Source organism: Zootoca vivipara, chromosome 9 (genome assembly GCF_965207765.1).
Source record: "Zootoca vivipara chromosome 9, rZooViv2.hap1.1, whole genome shotgun sequence".
NCBI classification, from domain to species: Eukaryota; Metazoa; Chordata; class Lepidosauria; order Squamata; family Lacertidae; genus Zootoca; species Zootoca vivipara.
In genome coordinates this window covers 36,636,153-36,660,103 of record NC_142592.1, presented here as the reverse complement: position 1 = coordinate 36,660,103, position 23,951 = coordinate 36,636,153, and the positions used below count along the sequence as shown (strand labels likewise).

Genomic DNA, 23,951 nt, shown 5'->3' with positions numbered 1-23,951 from the left:
AGCAGATGTACAGTGGTGCCTCGCTAGACGAAATTAATTCGTTAATTCGTGTAACGAATTTTTCGTCTAGCGAGTCCCGGTTTACCATAGGAATGCATTGAAACTTAATCAATGCGTTCTTATGGGCTCCGGGGGACTGGCAGCGGGGAAGGCAGGCAGGCGCTTGCTCTCTTGCCTGCCGGCCTTCCCCACTGCCTGTCACACAAAGATCGGAGGGCGTTGCTTGCCGGGGCTTGTCAACCCCGGCAAACAGCGCCCACCGATCTTCGGATCTGTGTTGTGTGACAGGCGGGGGTGGGGGGAAAGCGGAAGATCGTTCCTCTGTCTTTCCCCCGCCCCGCCTGTCACACAAAGATTGACGGGCGCTAATTGCGGGGCTTGTCAACCCCAGCAAACAGCGCCCACCGATCTTCGGATCTGTGTTGTGTGACAGGCGGGGGTGGGGGGAAAGCGGAAGATCGTTCCTCTGTCTTTCCCCCGCCCCGCCTGTCACACAAAGATTGACGGGCGCTAATTGCGGGGCTTGTCAACCCCGGCAAACAGCGCACGCCGAGCTTCGGCTCTGTCCCCCGATGCACTACGGCTCGGGGAAGCAGGCAGGGAGACGGCAACAGTCCGCAGCAGTTCCCGGGCTGTTGCCATCTCCCTGCCTGCTGCCCTGAGCCGAAGCACCCGGGGTACGGAGCCGAATTGGAGCACTGCGAGGGGGAGGCGAATGGCGAAAAGCCCCCTCCCGCGCCGCAATTCGGCTCGGGGACTGGCTTGGCGGTGGCAGGAAGAAGGGGAGGAATTCCTCCCCTTCTTCCCGCTGCCGCCAAGCCAGTCCCTGAGCCGAAGTGCAGCGTGGGAGGGGGCTTTTCGCCATTTGCCTCCCCCTTAGCTCGGGGAAGGTAAACGGCAAAAGCCCCCCCCCCGGGCGCTTCAGCTCGTGGAAGCAGGCAGGGAGATGGCAACAGCCCCGGAGCTTCCACGGGCTGTTGCCACCTGCCCGCCTGCCTTCCCCAAGCAGCGCCCGCCGATCCTCCGCTTCCCCCCGCATCCCGCCTGCCACACAGCGGGGATCGTAGGGGGCTTGAGAAGCCCCCTACGATCCCCGATGTGTCGGGTAGGATGGGGGGAAGCGGAGAAAAGATCCTCCGCTTCCCCTTCCATCCCGCCTGCGCTTAGGCTTCCTTGGCAAAGGCAAGCGGGGGACACCTAGCCCGCCTGCTTGCCTTCGCCGAGAAGGCGCCGTTGCCGCCTAATGCCGGCTCTGTCGGGCGGGGGGGGGGGGGAGAAGCGGACTCCGCTTTCCCCTCACCCCGCCCGACACAGCGGGGATCGGACAAAGCTGTCGGTGGCAGGGGGAGAGGAACGAAATCGCTTGCCTTCGCCGAGAAGGCGCCGTTGCCGCCTAATGCCGGCTCTGTCGGGCGGGGGGGGGGAGAAGCGGACTCCGCTTTCCCCTCACCCCGCCCGACACAGCGGGGATCGGACAAAGCTGTCGGTGGCAGGGGGAGAGGAACGAAATCGCTTGCCTTCGCCGAGAAGGCGCCGTTGCCGCCTAATGCCGGCTCTGTCGGGCGGGGGGGGGGAGAAGCGGACTCCGCTTTCCCCTCACCCCGCCCGACACAGCGGGGATCGGACAAAGCTGTCGGTGGCAGGGGGAGAGGAACGAAATCGCTTGCCTTCGCCGAGAAGGCGCCGTTGCCGCCTAATGCCGGCTCTGTCGGGCGGGGGGGGGGGAGAAGCGGACTCCGCTTTCCCCTCACCCCGCCCGACACAGCGGGGATCGGATAAAGCTGTCGGTGGCAGGGGGAGAGGAACGAAATCGTTCCTCTCCTCCTGCTGCTGAGCCTGCACAGATCCCGGGGTTTGGGGAAGCACTTGCAGCTTGTCCAAACCCCGGGATTTGTCCTTTCTGTCGGCGGCGGGGGGGAGAGGAAGGAAGGAAGAGAAAGGGCTGCTTTCCCTTCCTTCGTTCCTCTTCCCCCCCCCCTCCGCTTCTCCCCCGCTAGTTCCTCTTTGTGTTCTGCTGGTCTCTGCCAGGGCAGAGACCAACGGAACACAAAGGAGAACCAGCTGCAGCAAAGGGAAGAAGGCAAAGGAAGATCAGCTGAGAGGCGCTGACAGCTGTCAGGACCTCTCAGCTGATCTTCCTTTGCCTTATTCCCTTGCTACAGCTGGTTCCCCTTTCGCTAGATGAATGTCCTGATTTTCTGATCAGAGGTTTTTATGGCCACGCTTCGCACAATGAAGCGGTGGCCATAGAAAAGCTTGTCGTATAGTGAGGCAACCTCCGGTCAGAAAATCCTTTCGTTAAGCGGAATTTTCATCTAGCAGGGCATTCGTCTAGCGAGGCACCACTGTATGGCTTTCTGGAGTGAAGATCACAGCCGCCGTTATACTCTACTGGGCCTGCTACTGCTCTACTATACATGGACGTTATGTCCCAACAAAGGCTCATGGTATTATCTACAGGTTTGGACATAAACACTATGCCAAACTATGGCTTAATGCCTCAGCAGCACTGTGGGAGAAACACAGTGGCCACAATCTTTGCTCTAGGAACTCACGTGTTTGGCTTAGGACTTGGTGTGAACTGGGTTAATAAATATGCAAGGTGAGGGAGAAACATTACTAGTGTTTGCAGGGCACCATTGGGATGTTTCTCATTCAAGAGGCCAGTTCTTACTTTATGGCCAAGGCACAGCATACCGCCATACCATCTGCATAGGTGGGCAGAAACAATGAAATGATACCTTAGATTCCCGAGTTAAAAATTCTTCTAGCTCCGAAGTGGTCAATGAAGGCAAATCCCTAATTGCTTTATAGAAAGCTTTAACCTCTTCTTTATAAAGTGGAATATCCTTAGCATAGAGAAGTTTGTTTGTTGGTGCTTCCTTTAAAAAAGAAAACAAAGGACAACTAATGTTACAAATGGTCACAGCTATGCTGCAATTCTTTTTTTGGATTCCTGTGAAAATTCAGTTAATTTCTATACACTATATTTCAATATAAATAATGTCAGGCTGACTTACAGTGCCAAACAATTAAAGCACAGAATAAAATGGCAGGTTTACAGCATTAAAACTGTACGGCAGTTCAGATTTTAAAGGCCCTTTTTGGTAGTGAGAGTTGGAATTAGTTAGTTATTATCATTTTTCTAACAAAAATGGATACTGAATGCTGCAATGGATTGTGATAGTTTGTTTTAGTTACATTTTTGGTGGTGTACCTTTTTATTACAGTATGATTTGGTGATGGCCCCTTGGCTAAGCAAGACGGATATTAAAGGCCAGGGAGAATAAAAAGGTAATTGTCTGGCACTGAAAAGACAACCATCTGTAGGGTCAACATCAAGAAGGGCAACTTCCCAATCATCACCAGCTTCACATCAGACAGCTGGGTCCCTTGAAGGAAGGTTAACCACACCCGTTCCTTACAAGTCAATAAGGGAAGCCTCTTGGTAGCTTTGAAGTTTCAATCACAGCCACTTGCTCAGATGCAAAGGGAATTGCATCTTTGGCTCAAATTTTAAACTTTAAACAGGGTTAAGCATTAAATATAACAGAGCGCAGCAGTTGCTTTTTCATGAGCAGTGTGGTGGAAGCCTGAAAGATAAATCTAGCACTTCTGAAATTTCCTTTATTATTTCCATTCTGACTTTTTTGTGCACTAACATTAAAAACTTTAAAATAGGAAATATGTTTCCTGTATGCAAATCAGACAATTGGTGTCATTATCTTAGTGGGGCACAGAAAGAGTGTGTGTGTTAAATGTAAACTACTTGATCTCCCACAGCCTCGTCTATTAAGTGAACCTGATGCAGCAAGGATTGTAATATGCACAACTCCAGATGCCAGATAGAGCTTATTAACTATGTAACTCCCTTTATGGATCTAATCCCACAAAGCACTCTGAATGTGGAAACCTGCACACTTAAGTTCTTGCAAGTTCAGGGCATGCATGTGAAGCGGAGTGAATGCTGAATTACAGAAGAATGGTCTGGAGTAAAATGATTGCCTTCAACAGAGACAGTACTGTAGAAAAATTGGTTTGCAAGGTATAGCCCATAGGTCGGCAACTTCCAGCCCATGGGCCGGATGCGGCCCATGACATCTGTGCCCACGAGCAGCCCGGTCACCGAGCCGCCCGCTCGGCAAGTCCCCCGTGCGCTGCGCTAAACCGGTGCAACGTGGCGCGGGGACTCGCCGAGTGGTGCTGGAAATCACTTCTGTGCATGCCCAGACGCAATTTTCAGCTTCTGGACATGCGCAGAAGCGATTTCCATCGCCGTGCTGCCCATGTCCGGGGCTCCGGAAATCGCGTCTGGGCATGCGCAGAAGCGATTTCCGGAGCTCTGGACATGGGCAGCACGGCGATGGAAATCGCTTCTGCACATGTCCGGCCCATGGAAGATCGTCTGTGGGAATGATCCAGCCCACGGCCGGAAAACGTTGCCAACGCCTGGTATAGCCTAAGGAAAGGGTGTGTAAAACATGAAATCGAGATACTACCTTTCCCAGTTGTTGCTCTGATAGAGAAAAAGCATCCATAAACGCTTGTGCAATTACTGACAAACAGCCATCAAGATGTGGAGTCTTTTTAATATCAAAGACAAATTGAGGGTTCTTCAGTATATTCACCCAGAAGCGAAGAGGAAGACTGGCAAGAGAAAAGGCAAACTTCAAATTAATAATGTTCCAGGAAAAGTTTATTAATCCCACTAAAAGTAATTTAACATCAGTGCTTCATGCAAGTTAGCAGCCTAATAAATAATCATGTCCTCAGTTGATAGTATATTTCTAATGTGCCCTTCACTACTGAACATACTACCAGTTCTTGCATTATTATGTTTGAGTTTTACATGAAGCACATTCATTCATATATATATATATATATACCTGTTAGTTTTCCATATATGGACCACATCAGGATCTGTAAATTTCTTATTTTCAGCCTGAGCATCCAAGAAGTCAAAAAAATATTTCACAGCAACTGGGGCTTTATTGTTTGGTAAAGTCCAAATGCTCCTAAACAGCTCTTCAACAACTGAGTGAATTGCAACCTTTGAAAGAAAGAAAAAGGCGATGCTTTTATTGCTTAGACAAAAGAGTTTCTGAGATGTAAATTAACAAAACAACGAGCTCCATCTATCAAGGACAATTTGTGCAACAAGAATGGAGCTGAACATTCTTCAGTCACCCATTCAAGACTGGCACTATCACAATGTATAAAAGCCATTTCTCAGTGTTTTCTTATACTTCAGATCCATCTCAATGGAAGGGGCAGCTCTGTATGCATCTGTACACAATAATTCCCTTTTCATGTAAATGAATGGGGAAGCCCAGTTGAGCTGCATGTGCCAAGAAGGAAAAACAGATGTAGGTGGTTACTATAGATTCTACAATCTCATTCTGTGTTTTTAAGTCACATCAGTTAATTGCTGCCCCTTTGTGAAGCTTCTTAATCTTATCTTTTCTGGCCTAGCCTGAAATAAAGTTCAGCACTTACCTTTGTAGAAAGGAGTTTAGTAAGATACATTTCCTTCACTTTGAATTTTTGTTTTCCTTTGTGTTTTGCACCCTGTGTATCTTTGGCTGCTTCAGAATCTGGTAATATCTGTAAGAAAGGTTTACATAAATGTGTATGCAGTTTCAGTGCTTAAGGGGGGTAATAATATATAACAAAAACATCTAGTTGTCCGATATTGCTGACTTACCAGATGGCAATAGTCGTTCGGGTATTCCCCATCTGAGAAACATGCTTAAAGGGGAAGAGAGAGAATGAATGAAATGCACACAGTGAAAGGGATTGTGCAGTTGCCAAGAAAGGACATCCAGGTAATCCATGTTTAATTATATTCCTGTGCAGGACCTTGAGGTTGCGTAATTGCCACCCTGTGCTCCTTTGGGAGGAAGGGCGGGATATAAATGTAATAAATACACAACGTAATTCCCACCACTCTGTGCAGTAAGAAGACAGGCCAAATAAATTATCTGTATCATTGGCTTTACTGCTCCCTTTTGCCAGCTGCTGTCACAAAATATCATCCCAGCCCTCTGGGAGCAGGAAGAAAAGCAGAATGAAACATCTGCTGTAGCATTCTGTTGCATTCGTGAAACCAACCCTGCATCAATCTGATGTGTAAAATTACAAATTTCTCTTGTGCCTTGTCTACTTTGGCCTTAAATGGAACCTCTATATTCTCTGCAAACATACAAGAAAGGGTAATATTATCTTTATGACCTACATAAGCTTCCCTGAAGCATCTGGCTGTATGCTTAATGATCTTTTAGACTAATCGGAGCTTATTCCAAAATGGGGAGCCTGTGGCCCTCCTGATGTTACTTGAAATCAGTCCCAGCCAGTATGGCTAATGGTTCAAGATGGGGGGAGTTGTAGCCCAACATCTGGAGGGCCACGGGTTCCCCATCCTTGTGAGTTTCTTCAACTTATTCTTTTTATAGATCATAAAACTGGGCCCTTCGCATAAACCAGGGGTCGGTAAGGTTTACCTCGCCTGGGCTGGTTAACTCCAGCAGAGATCCCTCTATGGGCCGGATTGTGCATGCGGCTGTGATTTCCAGCGTCGGTGTCTGAGCATGCGCAGACATGACTTCCGGCACTGCAGAAGCGAGTCCCCGCACTGCGCTGTGCCAGTTTAGCGCAGTGTGTGAGGACTTGCCAAGCGGGCAGCTTGGTTCGGGGGTAGCTCGTGGGCTGGTTAAACGACCCCCATGGGCCTTAGGTTGTCTACCCCTGGCATAAACTGCTGCTTAAGAACTATGGCTCAAATGATCTGCTATATACTCATAGCTCTATAAAACCCATTACAGTGGGGGCAGGAAACTGTTCATATGTAGCTGGACTACAACTTCTGCTATCCCTGACCATTGGCCTCTCTGGCTGTAGCTGGTGGGCATTGCAGTCCAACAACCTATGGAAGGATCCCCCATCCTGCCATCACAATTATATAAATCAGGCTTGCATTGCTTTCAGTACCTGATAGATCTGTTTTTTTCTTAAAGATTTTAATAGTTTCTCCATCTGAAATCTGAAAAGGAAATAAAACAGCTTTTGTAATATGTATTTTTTCTGCAACTACATGGTTCCTCAAAGTTCACATGATCTACTGTATGTGACTTGTTACTTCATTCCCAGCCAGCACAGGCCCATACACAGCACAGATCAAAGAATGCTTTATGTTCTGTGTTCATTTCCCCACTCTGAGGCTTCCTAAGTGCAAAGTTTCTATTCTGATGCAGCCAGCCAGCCATGCAATGAAGGCTGACATTCCTTTTTTAAAATCATTTTTATTAATTTTCCAATAAAAACAGCCAATTAACATATCCATAATCATAATCCAATTAAAAACAATAAATTTAAAAAACCAAATTACAGTCCTAATTATTAATTTTTCCAGGCTCCCCATAGTCTGGACCTCTTGAAGTATATCTCCTATATCTTCATTCCTGCCGCCTTCTTGTTATTCTCATATTTTCCACATTCCAATCTTAACGCTTTAAAGTTCTCCGTCCCTGGCTATGCAATTCTCAATCATGTCAGAAATCATATATCCTTGATGCAGCTTGACAATCTCGGACTATCTGCAGGTCTAGGAGACAGTCCTCCCCCACCCTGGGGAGTCTGCCAGGGCTAATTACCCGCATATCAACCCTGAATCATCGGCATACAATTATCCGATTGTATGGGAGTCAGCCATTTCTCACCGCCGGAAACAGGAAGCCGAAGGCTGACGTTCCTAAAGGGCCTTATATTTTGGGATGTGTGCAATACTTTTTTAAAAATGTAATGTGATGTACTTATTTGAAAGCACATGTATCATAATGACTGCTTAGGCATAAACTGGTCACATTCCACTGCATGAGGTATGTGCTGAAGCATGCAGTCCAGGTTTTCCCATTAATCAAGTGGGACAACAAACCTTGGAATGGCTGGATTAAGAGTTCCAACCAAAACAGTGCTCATAGGCTGTTAAAACCATAAACATTCTGATGAGCCAGGCTGTTATCCATATAATGGGTCCAAAAGTAATCCAGCTGATAGCTGCAGTGCTCAGCAGTTGAATGCTGTGTGTTTGAAAACACAGTGCTTCCATATTGCTACTCAGTTACTGAAATGACTTGCACAGAATAGGATGCCTTCCAAAAATGGGGAAAAGTGAATCACAGTGCAGCAGCTGGCCCAGTGTAAAGCTTATACTTTGCCAATAGAATCCTGCAGTTACACCAAAATTTACGAAGTGCATGAAAAATAGATTTTGCTCAACTGATGAAGTGTTTTATGACCTGAAACAGGAAATTTACAAAAACTGAAATACGAAGAACATAAAAAACTGCATTTGTTTTTCTCTTTTACTATCGGACTATCCATCCAGCAAAATATTACCAAGGCCAAATGGCAGTGTCTCTCCCAAATCACAGGCAGCTGTTACTGAAATCTTTAAGTAGAGATGGCAGTGATTAAAACTGGAACCTTATGCATGCACAGCTTAATCTTTACTACTGAGCTATAGGGCTTTCCCCAAATACAAATAAAAGAACATGAAGCACAGCCAAGCAGAGGCAAAATGAAGATAGCAAAAACAAAGTAAAGATAGCTCCTAATAAAATCTAATCTCTCAAGGGGCACAGGGCTAACAAAAGGGTAAATAAACATTTAAGTACAAGAAAATACGTGTATTTTGTGGGTGAGTACTCAAGATGAATTCAACCGGATTTATGGGGAAAGAGCATTGCAACAAATTTCACTTCCCTCTGTGATGAAGTGCTAAACATCATTGACAAAAATGGAAAAGGGAATATAATATTCCAGAACCTTTGTAAGTCTTTGAAAACATCTCAGATTACACAATCATAAAAAAATTAAAGGGAACATAAGAGAGATTTTGTCGTTTTGTGTACTTGACTAGATACCTGGAAAGGCAATGAGTAGGTGTAAATCATAGGAAGCAGACCAGTGGTCCATCTAGCTCAGTATTGTCTACACAGATTGGTAGTGGCTTTCCAGAGTTTCAGGCAGGGAAGTCTCCCAACCCTATCTTGGTAATTCAGGGACTGAACTTGGTACCTTCTGCATGCTAAGCAGATGCTCCAGCACTGATCTCCTTCCCCAAACCACAGTAGGAAAGAACACGGTAACACAAAGTTCTGCCTTATACCCAGTTAATTCTAGTGACCCCAATCCAACTAAGAGCAGCTATAACTAAGAATTTTGAACTTGGTGGGACTTGTGCTGCACATACAATTGAAACCATTTCAGTAACTTGGTTGTGACCAATTAAGTCCCTTTGATTACGCTGGAAACGGTTTAGGAACAAACTTTAAAAAGCTTAACTTTTGACTGGTCAATGACATTTATGTTTGGCATGAAAAAGGTTTCATTTTTCTCTCTATGAATTTACTGTTTATAAACACTCAGAACTAATGCTTTTTCAACCAAATGTGCATGGAAATGTAGTTTGGCTAACAGTGCGATCCTGTGTCTCACAAGTACTATGAGATTTACTCCCAGGAAAGAATGTACAGGACTGCAGCTTAAGTGACTTCTTGTAGACCCACATCAAGCAAGTGATAGCATTAGCAAGAGAATCCTGGTCCAGTCTTTCAGCTGGACCATATGACAACTATTAGATACAGTATTTGAGAAGATCATGGAAGTTCATAGAATCTTACAGTTAGAAGGGACAACAAGGGTTATCTAATCCAATTCCCTGCAATGCGGGAATCTTTTGTCCAACATGGGTCTTGAACCCATGACCCTGAGATCAAGAGCTCATGCCCTACCGACTGGACTATCCCAGATTGTCCTTACAAAAGAGAGATCTTCAAATTATTAAGGATTTTTGTTCTTACCGCATAATGTCGTATGGTGTTCAGCTTGGTAATTCCATTTTCCAGAATCTCAGAGGAACTATCTATGTCCAAAAGTTCGGTTGTTTGTGCACCTGACTGAAGAGCTGCCAAACAATTAAAACAGTTGCAATTCAAACATATTCTGTGCTTAGATTTTAAGATGCTACTAGTGGCTTGCGAGGCAACCCTATCATATTTTGCCATTCTGTTAAAATTCTCATAAGAGGTCAAGATGCTAAAAGTACTTGCATTGATGAGGCTGGGTTTGTGCACCATTTGAAACCATATTCCATTCCTTCATGGCCACATCAGCTTCTGTATCACAATAGGGTTTTGAGAACAGCTATTGAGGTGGATCACTACTACCAGTGCTGTACTGGTTATTCCCAATGGATCATTCTGCTTCGGCTAATACTGCAACAACACAGACTGAGATACTGTGCTTGCCAAGCATTTAATTTGCCCGGTCCTCAGTAGGTTGCTACATATTACATAAGCTAACTGTAATCCACAAATGACAGAATTTGTTTAGTTAAAACAGATTGGTTTTAATGAATTCAAAGTACAGTAATTTGTGGGTCTCATCTGTTAAGAGCAGAGAAATCGTCATTTGTGGTTTTTCAAAAACCCATTATTAAATTATGCTCTAAGAGTAAACAAAGGAAAATAAATGCCTGATTATAAAGTTATATCAAATATAGGGCAGTGGCAATGCCTTACCCAAGGCCATTTCATTGAGCTGAAGACCATATAGAGAGCCATTCTTGTTCAGAAAGACTTGCAAGATCTTCTCTTTGGCTTGCCCTATGGTGTCACAATCCAGGACATTAACTTGAATTGTCTGAAAAGCGCCTTCACACTCACTTTGTGGGATATTTTCAAAGACAACATTTAATTCCTGAAAGAGAACAAATGTTTAAACACACTATAATTTACAACCCAGATTTAAAGCACATAAAAACCCTTGGTGAATAAAAAGATAACCACCTGCCACTGAAAAGACCTTATAGCTGGTGCCAAGGAAGTCTTTCTGGAGAGCCTATTTCATAGCCGAAGTGCCACCACTGAAAAATCTCTCTCCTTGACAGCCACCTGACTCACTTCGCTTGGAGCAGGGCCTCCAAAGATTATCTTAATGTTCAAGCAGTCATATGTAAATCACTTGTATGCAAATCATTATAATCTGTGTTAGCAAATCTTGTATTATGTCAGAGGAAATTAATATAGACCTTTCAAAAACTTGTTTTCACACTTCACAGTTACTCAGTCCCAACTGAGCTAGTGTGCTAAGTTTGGACCACAGACAGCAAAGTTCAGTTTCATACCCAAAAGCATGCTGAGTGGACTTGGGCAAGTCAGTAACCTGATCTATTCATAATAAAGCATAATTTTCATGTATGAAATAACCACCTCTTATCTCCTCTTCTGATGCAGGCATGAAATTGTAAATATCTGCTTCCAGATAAATAAATTAGTTTTTTATTTATTTGAACTGGTGTTTTTAGCTATGGCCTATCCAAATAAGCTAGGATCAGAAATCACCATTTTATCCTTGGTTTGGACAAACAATAGATTAAGCTACAATTTGCCATGGTTCACATAATAAGATAAACTATGGATACTTGGAAACAGAAGCGGGTGCTTCTGATCTTGCAACCACACTGGGAAAGGCGAGGTGAGAGTGTATTAGCTTAACTGCACCCAGTATCTCTCAACCTCAAGATCATCCATCTCTAAAAACTAAGTGACCTATCTCACAAATTATAGACTGTATGGAGAAAGCAATCTGGCATTTTTTCTCTCCCTCATAACACTAGAATCTGTTATGAATGTCAGTCTATGAAGAACCACAATTCGACCGTAGGCTACATATGTGAGACCACTTCTTGATCTAGAATTCCACCCCTGTTTAGTCATATAGTTCCTACCATACAAGACTTGTTGGTTTCATTTCCTGAACACACAATTAACAAGACATACCACTGTATTGAATTCAGTTACTTGCCACAGTAACCAGTCTTCATTTAGTGTGTTCAAGGCCTTGCAGGTTATTACGTCCACAGGGCCCCTGTTTATCCTTTGATTTAGGGTTGTCACAAGCATATAGAATAGATCCCCAAATGTCTCCTAAGAAACATAATGACACACAATGTTATTTAACTTATACCCTCTTTCTTTGCATTCCTGTGCATTACAATTTATCTGTTAAACAGGGGAAACAACTGGAAAAACTGTGATCTAATTTGCCCATATTTAATCACTTCCCCTGCTTAAAGTCTGCTGCAAATAATATGTATTTCCATGCAAGGAAAGATATGAACCCCACATATAGATTGCATGCTCATCTATTTCTTCACATCTACATATCATGTATGTGTAATGGGAAGCAGCAGCTAGCTGCATGATACAGTTATGCATACATTTAGTGGAAGAGACACATGTGCAATTGTCACAAAATATGTTCTACCTCTATGTTTCACGTTTCTGCCTATGCATGTGGCGTCTCTAAAAAAATATGAAGCAATGTTTGAAATGGTAGATGCCACAGATGAACCTGGAAAGGCTGCTTCTTTCTCAGTCTAAACAGCTCATTTTCCTACTCATCTTTTACCCCAAATATTTATGGGTGCTCAAATGTGGGGTTCCCATTTAATGATTCAAAATAAAACCTGTTCATGCAAACGTATTCCACTGAACTGAAGGGGACTCTTCGAGTGCATGCATGTTACTAAGTACTGAACAAACTGCTAGGCAAGAAAGCTGCTGTACATGCACATCACAAGTGGTTCCTTCTGCATGAAAACAAGCAAGTATAATGAAAAGATACAATACTTGCCCGAAGAAAACCAGAGAGGCAAACAGACATCCAGTTTGTCAGCAGTTTTTCTACCACCGACTCTGTACGCCTTAGCATTAGCTTTGGTTGTATATTGCTAGACTGTTCCATCAAATCCCTTGTCAAGACCTCTAGAATATGGGTTAAGTAGACTAGGTTTGTTTGTAGTGCGATCGTCAAGAAAGATGCAAACAAGCATCTGTTTATAAAGAGAATAATAAATTTAATGACAAAAAGAGGAAGAACTTGAATATAAGCTAATACAGTGGTGCCTCGCTGGACGAATATAATTCGTTCCACGGGTCTTATAACAAAAAATTCGTCTAGCGAATCCCATGGGAATGCATTGAATTTTATTTTTTTTCCCATAGGAACGCATTAATTGAATTTCAATGCATTCCTATGGGAAACCGCGATTCACTAGACAAATTTTTCATAAAACGAATTCGTCTAGCGAGGCAACCTCCGCTCGAAAAAACCTTTCGTTACGCGGAAATTTCGTTAAGCAGGGCATTCGTTAAGCGAGGCACCACTGTATGTAATTCTACCGACATCATTACCTAAGTAATAGAAATACTACCTCGATTTATATGCTGCCACACTCATCCTGGCAGCTGCCACATAAAGTTGAATGAAATACCAGCACTTCCAGAATAAAATAAAATAAAATAGGAGAACTACTAAGAAAACCTGGAGAACAATAAAATGGAGGATACAAATGCATGATTGCTTGTTGACTTAAGGCAGTGAGTACAAACAGTCCACATGACAAAGCTCCAGAAGTAGGTCTCAAATTAAACCAAGACTTGTACTGTCCATAGACCTAAGAACCAAAATGCCAGAGTTTTAAACTCTGTCCATCACTCTACAGGTAACCAAAGAAAAGGACACATGGCAGGAACACTGTAGTTATTTTCTAGACCAGCCTTTCCCAACCTTGGGTCTGCAGATATTGTTGGACTACAACTCCCATCATCCCTGATCACTGGTCCTGCTAGCTAGGGATGATGGGAGTTGTATTTCAACAATATCTGCAGACCCAAGGTTGGGAAAGGCTCATCTAGACCATTAAACACTGTGCTGCAAACTTTTTGTATTATTTCAAGTGAAGGAAAATGATTGTTGGAAGCTCCTATGAGATAAATGTAATAATTTACATTACATACTTGTGTAAATTATGCAGCTAAAAAAAGCAACCTCCAGCTATCTTCAATACCTGGAATTTCACTTCAGTGGAGATGAATCCTTAACTTGGCCTGTCACTTCAACTCTCAGAACACCCCAAGCCCACAAATGCAAGGGTTGGAGAGAAGTGAGTTAATTATCTTACTGGGTGTCCCTTTGTATTAGCATTGTTCTAACCTTCCCCAGTTTTGGTTTCTAGCTATTCCATCCAGTCAATCTTCCAAGTCGTTTAATCCAATAAAGCCCAGAATGTTATTAGTATTCGCAAAACAGAATAACTAACACCAATGAATATGTTAATTTCATTCCACAGAACAGTGCCTTATCTTACTGCAATTTGGTCTGCATATTCTGTATCAATATTCTAAGTTACTGAACTCTTATTAAGATTCCAATATGTTTCTTTCTATTTCAAAGTAATTATACAGACCCAACAGTGAAAGTACCTCTGTAAGGATCAGATACAGGTTGTATTCAACCAAGTTTTATTCAGAGTAGATTCACTGAACTTAATGAACATGACTAAGGCAGCTCCATTAATTTCAATAAGTACTCTGAACCAAAACTTCATTGCTTACCACCTACATTTTCTTTCTAGAAGTTTGACTAATGAGATTTTTTTTTGGAGCAGTGTGAGGGATCAAAGTCAACAGAAACAACATTTCTATATGTGCAGGTTGTTCTTTCAGTGTTTCTACAACTTGAAGAATCGAAGTTCTGTAGCATACCTGTCTTTTACAGAGAAGGTTTTCTGTTTTTCAAGCGTGTGAATCAGAGTAACAAGAAAATGCTTGTTACAAATTAAGGCGTACAATGCTGTAATGCTTTCATCCTTCTGCTCAGGATTTCTGCTCTGAAATACATGAATTGTATGTCTGTTTCTTTGCTTTTAATATGTTGTTAGTTTTATTTTAAATTATAGCTGCAAGCATCAAATACAAAAAAAAGTTGAATACAAAAAAGATGTTGAGGCAGGCAAGGTAATATTGTTTTAACCAACCACTGCTGGGAACTGCTAGGTCAGGGATGGGTTGTCTCTCTCCAAAGGATGTTGGATGCCAACTCCCATCAGCTCCAACGGGCATGATCAGTGCTCAGGGAGATGGAATTTGTAGTCCAACAACATCTGGAGGGCCACAGCTTCACCATCCCTGTTAGCAGGTTTTTAAGATTCACTGTATTTTTGGTTCTCTGAAAAAGAAGAGCGTGAGGATTTCAAACTTCATTAACTCCCCGTATAGCAAGGATTTATAAGTATTCCTATCAATAACAGCTCAGAGCCATCAGCAGCCATTAACAGCCATCTACAGGTTTACCACTCCCATCAGCCCATCACCCATTCCCACCCACCCCCACCACCCTCTGTATATATATAGGGTCTGACACTTCTGTTTCTAGTGTATCTGAAGAAGTGTGCATGCACACGAAAGCTCATACCAAAATATAAACTTAGTTGGTCTTTAAGGTGCTACTGAAGGAATTTTTTTTTTATTTAGCTCAGAGCAGGTAGCCTACTACGAAGGCTGTGCAGGGGATTCGGTTTTGTCCCGAGGCAAATTGGGCCTATTTGGAAGGACCTGAGCATCAACTCGAGTTCAGACAGTCATGGATCACTATTAGTTGGGTGGCTCAGAGTGATCCAATCTATGGCTGTCAGGGGACAGGCAGGTAAGAAGTGTGGGAAAAACCTTCCTTTCAACCTGGCTGCCCCCTGAGAGTGCAGTCCTGGGGGAAAGGCACTCCTGGTCTTGGTAGGAGGAAAGAGGCACAAGGATAACTTCCTCCACCCCTCTCCTTGATACATGTTTAATTAGTGGTTTAAAACCCTAATTAAACATTAGTTCTGCCTGTGAACGTATTTGAGAATGGATCTGGGGAGGGGTAGCGTTCCTCAGGTTGACAGATTCTTACAATTCCCAAGCAATGTTGGGCACAAGGCTGCCAGTAAAATATAGCTTGCCACCTGCCATGCTTATGAAAATAATACACACATCCTGTGAATTGTGCACATCTCTGTATGGAAATTAGTTACAGCATTAGATTTGTTGTTCTTATTTATAAAAGTTATCTGTTGCATTATCTGTATAGGAATTCAAAGCAAGATACAGCAAAAAATGAGAAAAGACATGCACTAGAAACAGTAAAAGAATCTTACCACAGTGGTACCTCAACTTACGAAGACGATCCGTTCCGCAGCTGTCTTCGTAAGTTGAGGTTTTCGGATGTCAAAGTGCCGCTTTGGCGCATGCCGCTTTGGCGCAGGCACAGGACGCGCACGCCAGGCGCGTGGGGAGAAAATACTTCCGGGGGTTGTCGACTTCGGAAGTCGGAACCTTCGGAAATCGAAGCGTTCGGTTGTCGAGGTATGACTGTACTCAGTTTTCATTTCTGTTAAACCAGTTGCCTCTTTTGTAAGAGAACTAAAATTATATGTAAAACACTTACAAGGGGTTCACTGGAGTCTTCAATCAAGATAAACGATGTGCCTCCGGCCTAAAATAACAGATTGGCGACTATGATGTTGACAGAAGATTGCAAAACAAAAGATTGCAAAACAGATAAAGCATTCAAAAAGCAGTGGTTTGGATTGGCCCATATGGTGAAGCTTCATGTACACAATAACCAAATGATTTTTCACAGGAAAACCTTTGCATAAACTGCCCCATATTTTTATAAGCAAGCTGGATTCACGTAATAGTTTTCTGGGTTGAAGTCAACTTTGGTGAACTTTTTAGTAGAATGTCACAGCACCTGAGGTAACCTGGCAGCAAAACAACATTCCCTGAAAATACTTTGATGAATGGCATCTGCCCTCTCTTCCCTGCTCCTGTGTACTGTTCTGGGGTTCTCCTAACCCTTCAGAGTGGATTTTGGGAAGGTGTGGGGGCACATGGGGAGATGAGAGGAAAGTCCCATTGCACTAGTGCAAGTCTTTGTGCTGGCCTCCACTAGCACACCGAGTTAGCTGAGTTCAACCCAAAAAATCCCACAAAAGCTCAACAGCAACAAAAACATAACCAAACCACAAGTCTTAAAATCAGCAAGGTTTATTCTGTCTAAGCACTGCCCTTTTATTATAAAGGTCATTTAACTGTATGCAAAGCCATGACACATTTACAACTTGGGTGATTTCAATTACTGCAAAAGGTTTATAACAAATATATACCGTAAGCAGTCGTTTACCTCTGGGAAGGAAGTTCGAATAAGAAAGTGTTTGTAGTCAAGGAAGGGGATTGTTCCAAAACTATCAACCACATCCAATTTTTCCATCTGCAGCTCTACGAAGCCTGCAAGAAACAAAGATCCCCTGGAGTGCTGGTTTTTGTAATATAACATTATCTTAATTACAGCTTTCAAAACGATACTGGAAAGTAGCTATCATGAGACAGTTTTCACAGTATACATTTATCTCTGTACTTATTTTTAATGCAATGGGAAATGTTGATTGCATATGATTTTTAATAGTTATTTATTCATAAAAATAAAGCAGTTTACAACAATTAAATGTAAAATCATACAGCAAAAGTCATATGAGAATGTTAAAACAAGGACTCATCTAACTCATGGAAATATGTATTCTTAGCTGCTTGCATAAACCTGATGGAATCGGAAAGTTTTCAGAGTTGGAACAAAAGGTGCCTATTGAATTTATTGGCAGAGCATTCCACAATAGTGGGCAAATGGGACTAAAGGCACTTAAATAAATATCCCATTTACACTGTTGAACACAATGTAGCAGTACAAAGAAGGTGGACTAGCAGCAGAAAATGGCAGCTGCACCGAGGTCAAATTGGGGCCTAGATCCTTACCAGGGGCAGTTGTGGGGCAGCAGTGGAGGGAGAGACAAAACACTCTTAGTTATGCCAGTTTGTGCCCATACTAGGTGCCACTGGCTAATCAATAACTGCACACATGGTGCTGACCCAGCTACTTTCTGCTTCCAACAGCACTGCATTATAGTCCACTCGAAAGCAGCTGATCTCTCTTCGCCTTGGCTTCTAGAGAATGATGGCAGCCAATTACTACCATCTGCCGCACCACACAGGCCATCCCTGATATAACCTTATGCTATCACAGAACTGCTAATACTGACATGAAGAAGGAATTGTGTGTGTTATGACTATGGGAAATCACAGAATGGTGATCTACTTGAAGGAATACATGCACTTGATAGACCAGGAGGCGGCTCATCCACAAAAGAGCTTCCAAAAATTAAAACCCACACCTTCACGTATTTCTTTGCGGAGTTCACATTCCAAAAGCTCCAGGTGTTCACTCAGTTTACGGTTCAACTGCTTGGATTTTCTTTGGGTCACAAAAATTGCAACTGGGGAAAAAAAGTCGATACTCAATTAAAAAAAAACATGAATAAGAACCATTCTTTTTATCAAAAAGAGGAATTTGCAGTACTTTGAAAACAGCTGTGTCTCAGAATAGTCACCAAAAGGTAGTAGTGACCGCCACCTTACAACACATTGTTACAAAGAAGTTGGTTGCCCCAGTGTACTGGTTGCTGATGTTATTAGGGAATGACCAGCTATGCAAGAACTGTAAACTTGCATGTGTGGGCTACTAAACCCCCCTCCATCCTCCACCACCACAAAACAAAGGCAGAAAGTCTCATCCACCACAGATTGCTGTGCCATGGCTGCTGGTTCTTTCACTTAACAAACCACCCCACTGACCACCATTGCACATGCTTACTGGTTTTTAACAGATGGAAAACTGGACACATGAATAGTGCTACTTACCAGCAATGACTATGACTACGGGGATTAACGAAAGAAGGTACAAATATGAATAGTTGCGTGCTTCATCTGGAACTTCTTGCTTAAAGTTTCCGACCTTGACCTAGTGGATTGGGGAGGGGAAAATGAATATGTAAGAAAGGCCTATATTGAAATGTAGTTCTTGACCCTCCTCGGTGGGTTGTTATCCTTCTTCTGTGGCTGGAAAAAACAGCACACTGCAGCTGAGCTAATACTATGTGTTGAAATCAATAGACGAAACCATACACTGTTACCTCTCCTTCTAGCACTCCATTTGCACAGGGAGCTGCAGCTCCACGCATGACTGAAATAACAATGACTGAGCTGCTATATATAGAAGCGATGCAGGAAAGAAGGAAACTCAACAGTGCTATCTAGCCCAAGATTAAATCAATTGTACAACACAAGATCTGAGTTTACACCCCTGAGGGAAAACTGGAGGACACCAAAATAATGCTCAACATTACCAATCTACTCCCCACAAAAGACTCAGGGAAAACTAAGATGCATAAATTTGCCCCATATTAATTTTGGAGCTATATCTTTGGGATTTTTTTAAATGTAAAATTAAATCATATGCTTTTCTACCAGCACTTCCGTTTCTAAATTAGAATTACTGTAAGATCATGCTGAAGGAGTATAACACATCAGTATTTGTGCATGGCTTCTGGTTACCTATATTTTGCACTGCATATTTATCATACAAGTATTAATATAGGAAGATATAATGCCCAAGCATACCTGTTTTCATACAGTTTTGATCCCCTTTGTTCTCAATTTAATTGATTTTATATTTGATTCTCAAAAACTGGGCATTTCTGCCTTCGGTGAGCTGTGTGCATGTCCACACACCCCCTTGATATAGCAGGGTGGGGGGACTCTACCCCCAAATGCATTCCCTCATGGGGGAACTTTTGGAGGTCGCGTCCCCCAACCCTGTTAGTTTAAGTCTCAGCTTGGATTGATGAATCCTTAAGAAATAAATGTTGGTGTCACAAATGTTACCAAAGTAAGAGAATCAAAGCAAACTAATTACTTATTGGGAAGCATATTCTGAAGAGAGGGAAAATGTATGCAACACAGGGCTCAGACATTAGAAGCAAGTGCTGGGAGAGAATGTACCTCTTCCAATGCAGTGATAGTTGACCTTCAGCCCATGGATATATAATGGAACTTATTGCTAGTGCACACTCATAGTTTTGTGCTGATACTCTCTTAATTAAGCAAGAAATGAATTTAAGGTATTGTCCTTATCATTGCTAGCTGCTATTTGGTAACTGTGAATGTCACACTGAGAGTAATATATTAATTAAAGAACTGAAAATTTTGGTTAAGACTATAAAGCACTTATGTTTCTTTGTTCATTAATCCAATGGCAGTATTTTCTTCTTTGTTTTATGTTAGATTAAATAGTATATTCACATGTAATAAGAAAAAAATATATAGCCCATAAGCTTTTACTCACATAAACCTTCACACTGGATGTATCGATCTTGTCACTGGATGTCTGTTGGGCTCTGCAGTAGATAGTGCTGCGAGTTTCAGTTTGTGAAATATTTTGGACAGTGAAAGTTATGTTTAGCAATTTCTCAGCAGCCGTGCAGGACATAAAAACGTCAATCTCACGTTTTGAAATATTTAACTCATCATTTTTTTTCTGGAAAGAGATGAGAAAATACTATGAAGTGTGAAATATGCACCAAATTCAAAGAAGATTTGTGTTTTCTCTTTATAAAACCCAAACCAGCATCTTACATGTATTTTTAACTCCAAGACAGGATGCATATCAGTTGTCAGTTCATAGTGAATAAATTCAGGGTCAGGTTCATATTGAAATTCAATGCAAGGCATATTTTTCATTTCAACTTTTAGAACAACTTTTACATTGCTTTTCTCAGTATTAACAGCTGGTGTTGTGAAATTGCACTCAGATCTGTCACTGCGGCATGTAAATTTCTAGAAAAAGAAAAAGGGGGAAGGGGGAAATGAGAAAACTATAAAGCACTGCCAAATTTTATATAGCAGACACTGTTAAATTGTAGCCAATATGTTGGCTTCAATTCTATGCACAGTTATGATGCTTACATCACAGAATTCCATGGAATTTAACTTAATACTTTCATATACACAATATTCCTTAAGTAGGGTTGCTATATTTTGTTGAGCTTTTTGGGGGAAACCTCCCCCCCCAAAAGGTGATTTTAAGCTTTTGGAGCTGTTTACACTGATTTTTTTTTCATTGCAATGCCATACAGCCGGGTTTTCCCCTGAAATTTTGCCAATTCGGCAAAATTCCCTCCTGACACCAAAAACCTGGACCTGTCTAGAATTTGTCTGACATATGGCAAGCCAACATTAAGACACTTTGTGCTGGACTCAAGGGGGCAACTGAGATCCAATGGAGCCTCTCCACTGGAACATAGGTCAGCTGCTTTCACCAATTCCCACCCCCACCCCCTGCTGTCCTTCCCCATTTCTCATGCTGCTCTGGACAGCCACCCAACACTCTGCAGATGGTTTTCAGAACTGGGGCAGGGAGGAGGAACTGGCTTCCTCCAGCATGACTGGAACTCCACTAAGCGAAAGTCTGAATTCAAACCTTAAGGTGGAGTACAGTCCGTAAAATGCTTACTCCTACAATAAGCTCATTTATTTCTGCAGAGTAAGCAGTCTAAAGGCTGCAGCTTACTTGCATTTAAAGCTATAAATACCAATCACATCACAATCCACTGTTTTTTTTTAGCTTTTACACATGTGCAGGCGTGGGTCCCCAAATAAACTTTCTCTGTCCTGTGAATATGGATCCCTTCTTTATTGTTTCATGCCATGCCATGGACCCTCCGCTGAGAACGTAAGAACAGCCCTGCTGGATCAAAGGCTCATCTAGTCCAGCATCCTGTTCTCACAGCAGCCAACCACAAGTCCATGGGAAGCCAGCAAGGAGGACGTGAGAGCAACAGTAGCCTCCCCACTTAAGATACTCAACAACTGGAATTCAAAACCACACTGCCTCTGACAATGGAGGTGAAACATAACCATTGTGACTAGTAGCCTTTGATAGCCTTATTCTCCATGAATCTGTCTAATCCAGGGGTCCACAAACTAAGGCCCGGGGGCCGGATGTGGCCCAATCGCCTTCTCAATCTGGCCCACGGACAGTCCGGGAATCAGTTTGTTTTTACATGAGTAGAATGTGTCCTTTTATTTAAAATGCATCTCTGGGTTATTTGTGGGGCCTGCCTGGTGTTTTTACATGAGTAGAATGTGTCCTTTTATTTAAAATGCATCTCAGGGCTATTTGTGGGGCATAGGAATTCGTTCATTCCCCACCCCCCACCCCAAAATATATAGTCCGGCTCCGGCCCACCACATGGTCTGAGGGATGGTGGACCGGCCCACGGCTGAAAAAGGTTGCTGACCCCTGGTCTAATCCTCTTTTAAAAGCACCCAGGTTAATGGCCATCACTACCTCTTGTGGTAGCGAATTCCATAGTTTATACACAGTGCGAAGAAGTACTTTATTTTATCTATTCTGAATTTTCCCAACACTCAGCTTTGTTTCACGTCCATGAGTTCTCGTGTTATGAGAGGGAGAAAAACTTTTCTCCAGCCACTTTCTTTGTACCAGGCATAATACACACCTCTATCATTGCCCCACTTTACACTAAAGAGACCCAGATGCTGCTCAGCCTGCTTAAACATAAATCTATCATCACACAGCCAATTGCCAATAATAATTAATACAACCAGATTTTGCACAGGTTAAGTTCAGAATAAAGCATTCTAGCTAACCAACCATTTGAACAATTGAATTCCTTTCTGCAGAACTTGGATATTTGATACAGATTATATACAGCCTTGCAAGGAATCCTAGGCTTCATTAATGAGGCAAGCCTGTAATGTTACACAGGGGTAGACATATTGTACTTTGTTTGTTTGTAAGCAGCCCAGGAAATATTTATTGATCAGCAAGCTATATAAGTTCAAATGATAATAGCAGCCAAAAAAAAAAGGTAATCAAATTGGCAAAAACCCCAAGACTCTCCAAAACAAGAGAGCCTTTATCCTTCATTGGAAGACCCAAAAGGGGGGGGGGAGAGGGAAAGAGAAGCAAGTTCCAGCAATAATATCTACTGAAAAAGAGTACTAATGATACAGGACCCAAACATCATGACACTTTCCAGGAGGGCACTCATTTGCCTTTTATGGCAGTTTGCAGAATTGTGGCATTTATAATTAATGTAAATATAGCCAACCTTTTTTGGGGGGAGGGGAGTTCACAACACTTACTGCCAAGTTTTGTCCCCCTCCATCTAAAACAGAAACCATTTCTGTGACATTTAGATGTCTCCCACGTATAGTCAAGTTGCGACCTCCACTGCAAAAAAAGGGAAAGGAAATAAGCTTGGAACTTGGGTCTACTTCAAATTAAAACAGAAACAAACAAGTTTGCAGCTCAGAAAACATTTTAACTCGCAGTAAATAAAAAACTACAATTTTGGGGTCTCCTTCAAAAAAAATAATAATCAAGTTTGCAGCTCAGAAGACATTTTGTTGTTGTTGTTTAGTTGTTTAGTCGTGTCCGACTCCATGGACCAGAGCATGCCAGGCACTCCTGCCTTCCACTGCCTCCCGCAGTTACCCCACAGCAAATAAAAAACTACTACATATTCTCAGTGTATGACTGCAAAGCAAATTTATTCACAAACACAAATGTCAATCTCAAGCCTGGCTTAAGGAACGAGTATTTGTGTGTCATGCGTAAGACAGTAAGATCCTACAGTACACTGTCTTCTTTTGACAAAATTCCTATCCATACTGATTGTGACTGTTCACCTCTTTTAGGAGTTTTAATTGATCCGAGTCTGCCTAGCATGATATGTAAGCAACAGAATCTCCAGTAGGATCTAACGACTACCAGCTGTCTTCCCTTTCCCTAGAGCAGTGTTTCCCAACCAGTGTGCCTCCAGATGTTTTGGGACTACAACTCCCATCATCCCTAGCTAGCAAGACCAGTGGTCAGGAATGATGGGAGTTGTAGTCCCAAAACATCTGGAGGCACACTGGTTGGGAAACACTGCCCTAGAGGACTGACTTCTTCAGCAGTGGTTCTGAAATGGTATGGGAGTCACTCATGGGAGTGGTGATGGCTGGGATGGATGAATTAACGAATCTTTATTTGCATCAGCCACTAGCCATAGCAATAAAACAAAATGCATTATACAGAAGATAAAGGTAAACAGTTAATTACATAAAATACATTTCGGGGGTCAAATAACGGATCTTATTCTAATTGCCCCG

At 42.6% G+C, this 23,951-nt stretch overlaps 1 protein-coding gene across 3 annotated transcripts in view; it reads right to left on the bottom strand.

Moving 5' to 3' along the window:
- Positions 1–23,951, bottom strand: part of PLXNC1 (plexin C1) — a 59,918-nt gene that overhangs the window by 3,247 nt on the left and 32,720 nt on the right. For all 3 annotated transcript variants that reach the window (XM_060279702.2, XM_088652589.1, XM_088652590.1), the window contains 18 exons: positions 22,941–23,028; positions 20,406–20,606; positions 20,116–20,307; positions 18,633–18,732; positions 18,107–18,208; positions 17,065–17,168; positions 16,327–16,374; positions 14,610–14,734; positions 12,697–12,895; positions 11,841–11,987; positions 10,581–10,758; positions 9,861–9,964; positions 6,988–7,039; positions 5,705–5,748; positions 5,497–5,604; positions 4,887–5,050; positions 4,500–4,647; positions 2,742–2,882 (listed from right to left, as the gene is read on the bottom strand). In XM_060279702.2, coding sequence (XP_060135685.2) covers positions 2,742–2,882; positions 4,500–4,647; positions 4,887–5,050; positions 5,497–5,604; positions 5,705–5,748; positions 6,988–7,039; positions 9,861–9,964; positions 10,581–10,758; positions 11,841–11,987; positions 12,697–12,895; positions 14,610–14,734; positions 16,327–16,374; positions 17,065–17,168; positions 18,107–18,208; positions 18,633–18,732; positions 20,116–20,307; positions 20,406–20,606; positions 22,941–23,028 — 2,245 coding nt within the window. The remainder of the gene's footprint in view (positions 1–2,741; positions 2,883–4,499; positions 4,648–4,886; positions 5,051–5,496; positions 5,605–5,704; positions 5,749–6,987; positions 7,040–9,860; positions 9,965–10,580; positions 10,759–11,840; positions 11,988–12,696; positions 12,896–14,609; positions 14,735–16,326; positions 16,375–17,064; positions 17,169–18,106; positions 18,209–18,632; positions 18,733–20,115; positions 20,308–20,405; positions 20,607–22,940; positions 23,029–23,951) is intronic.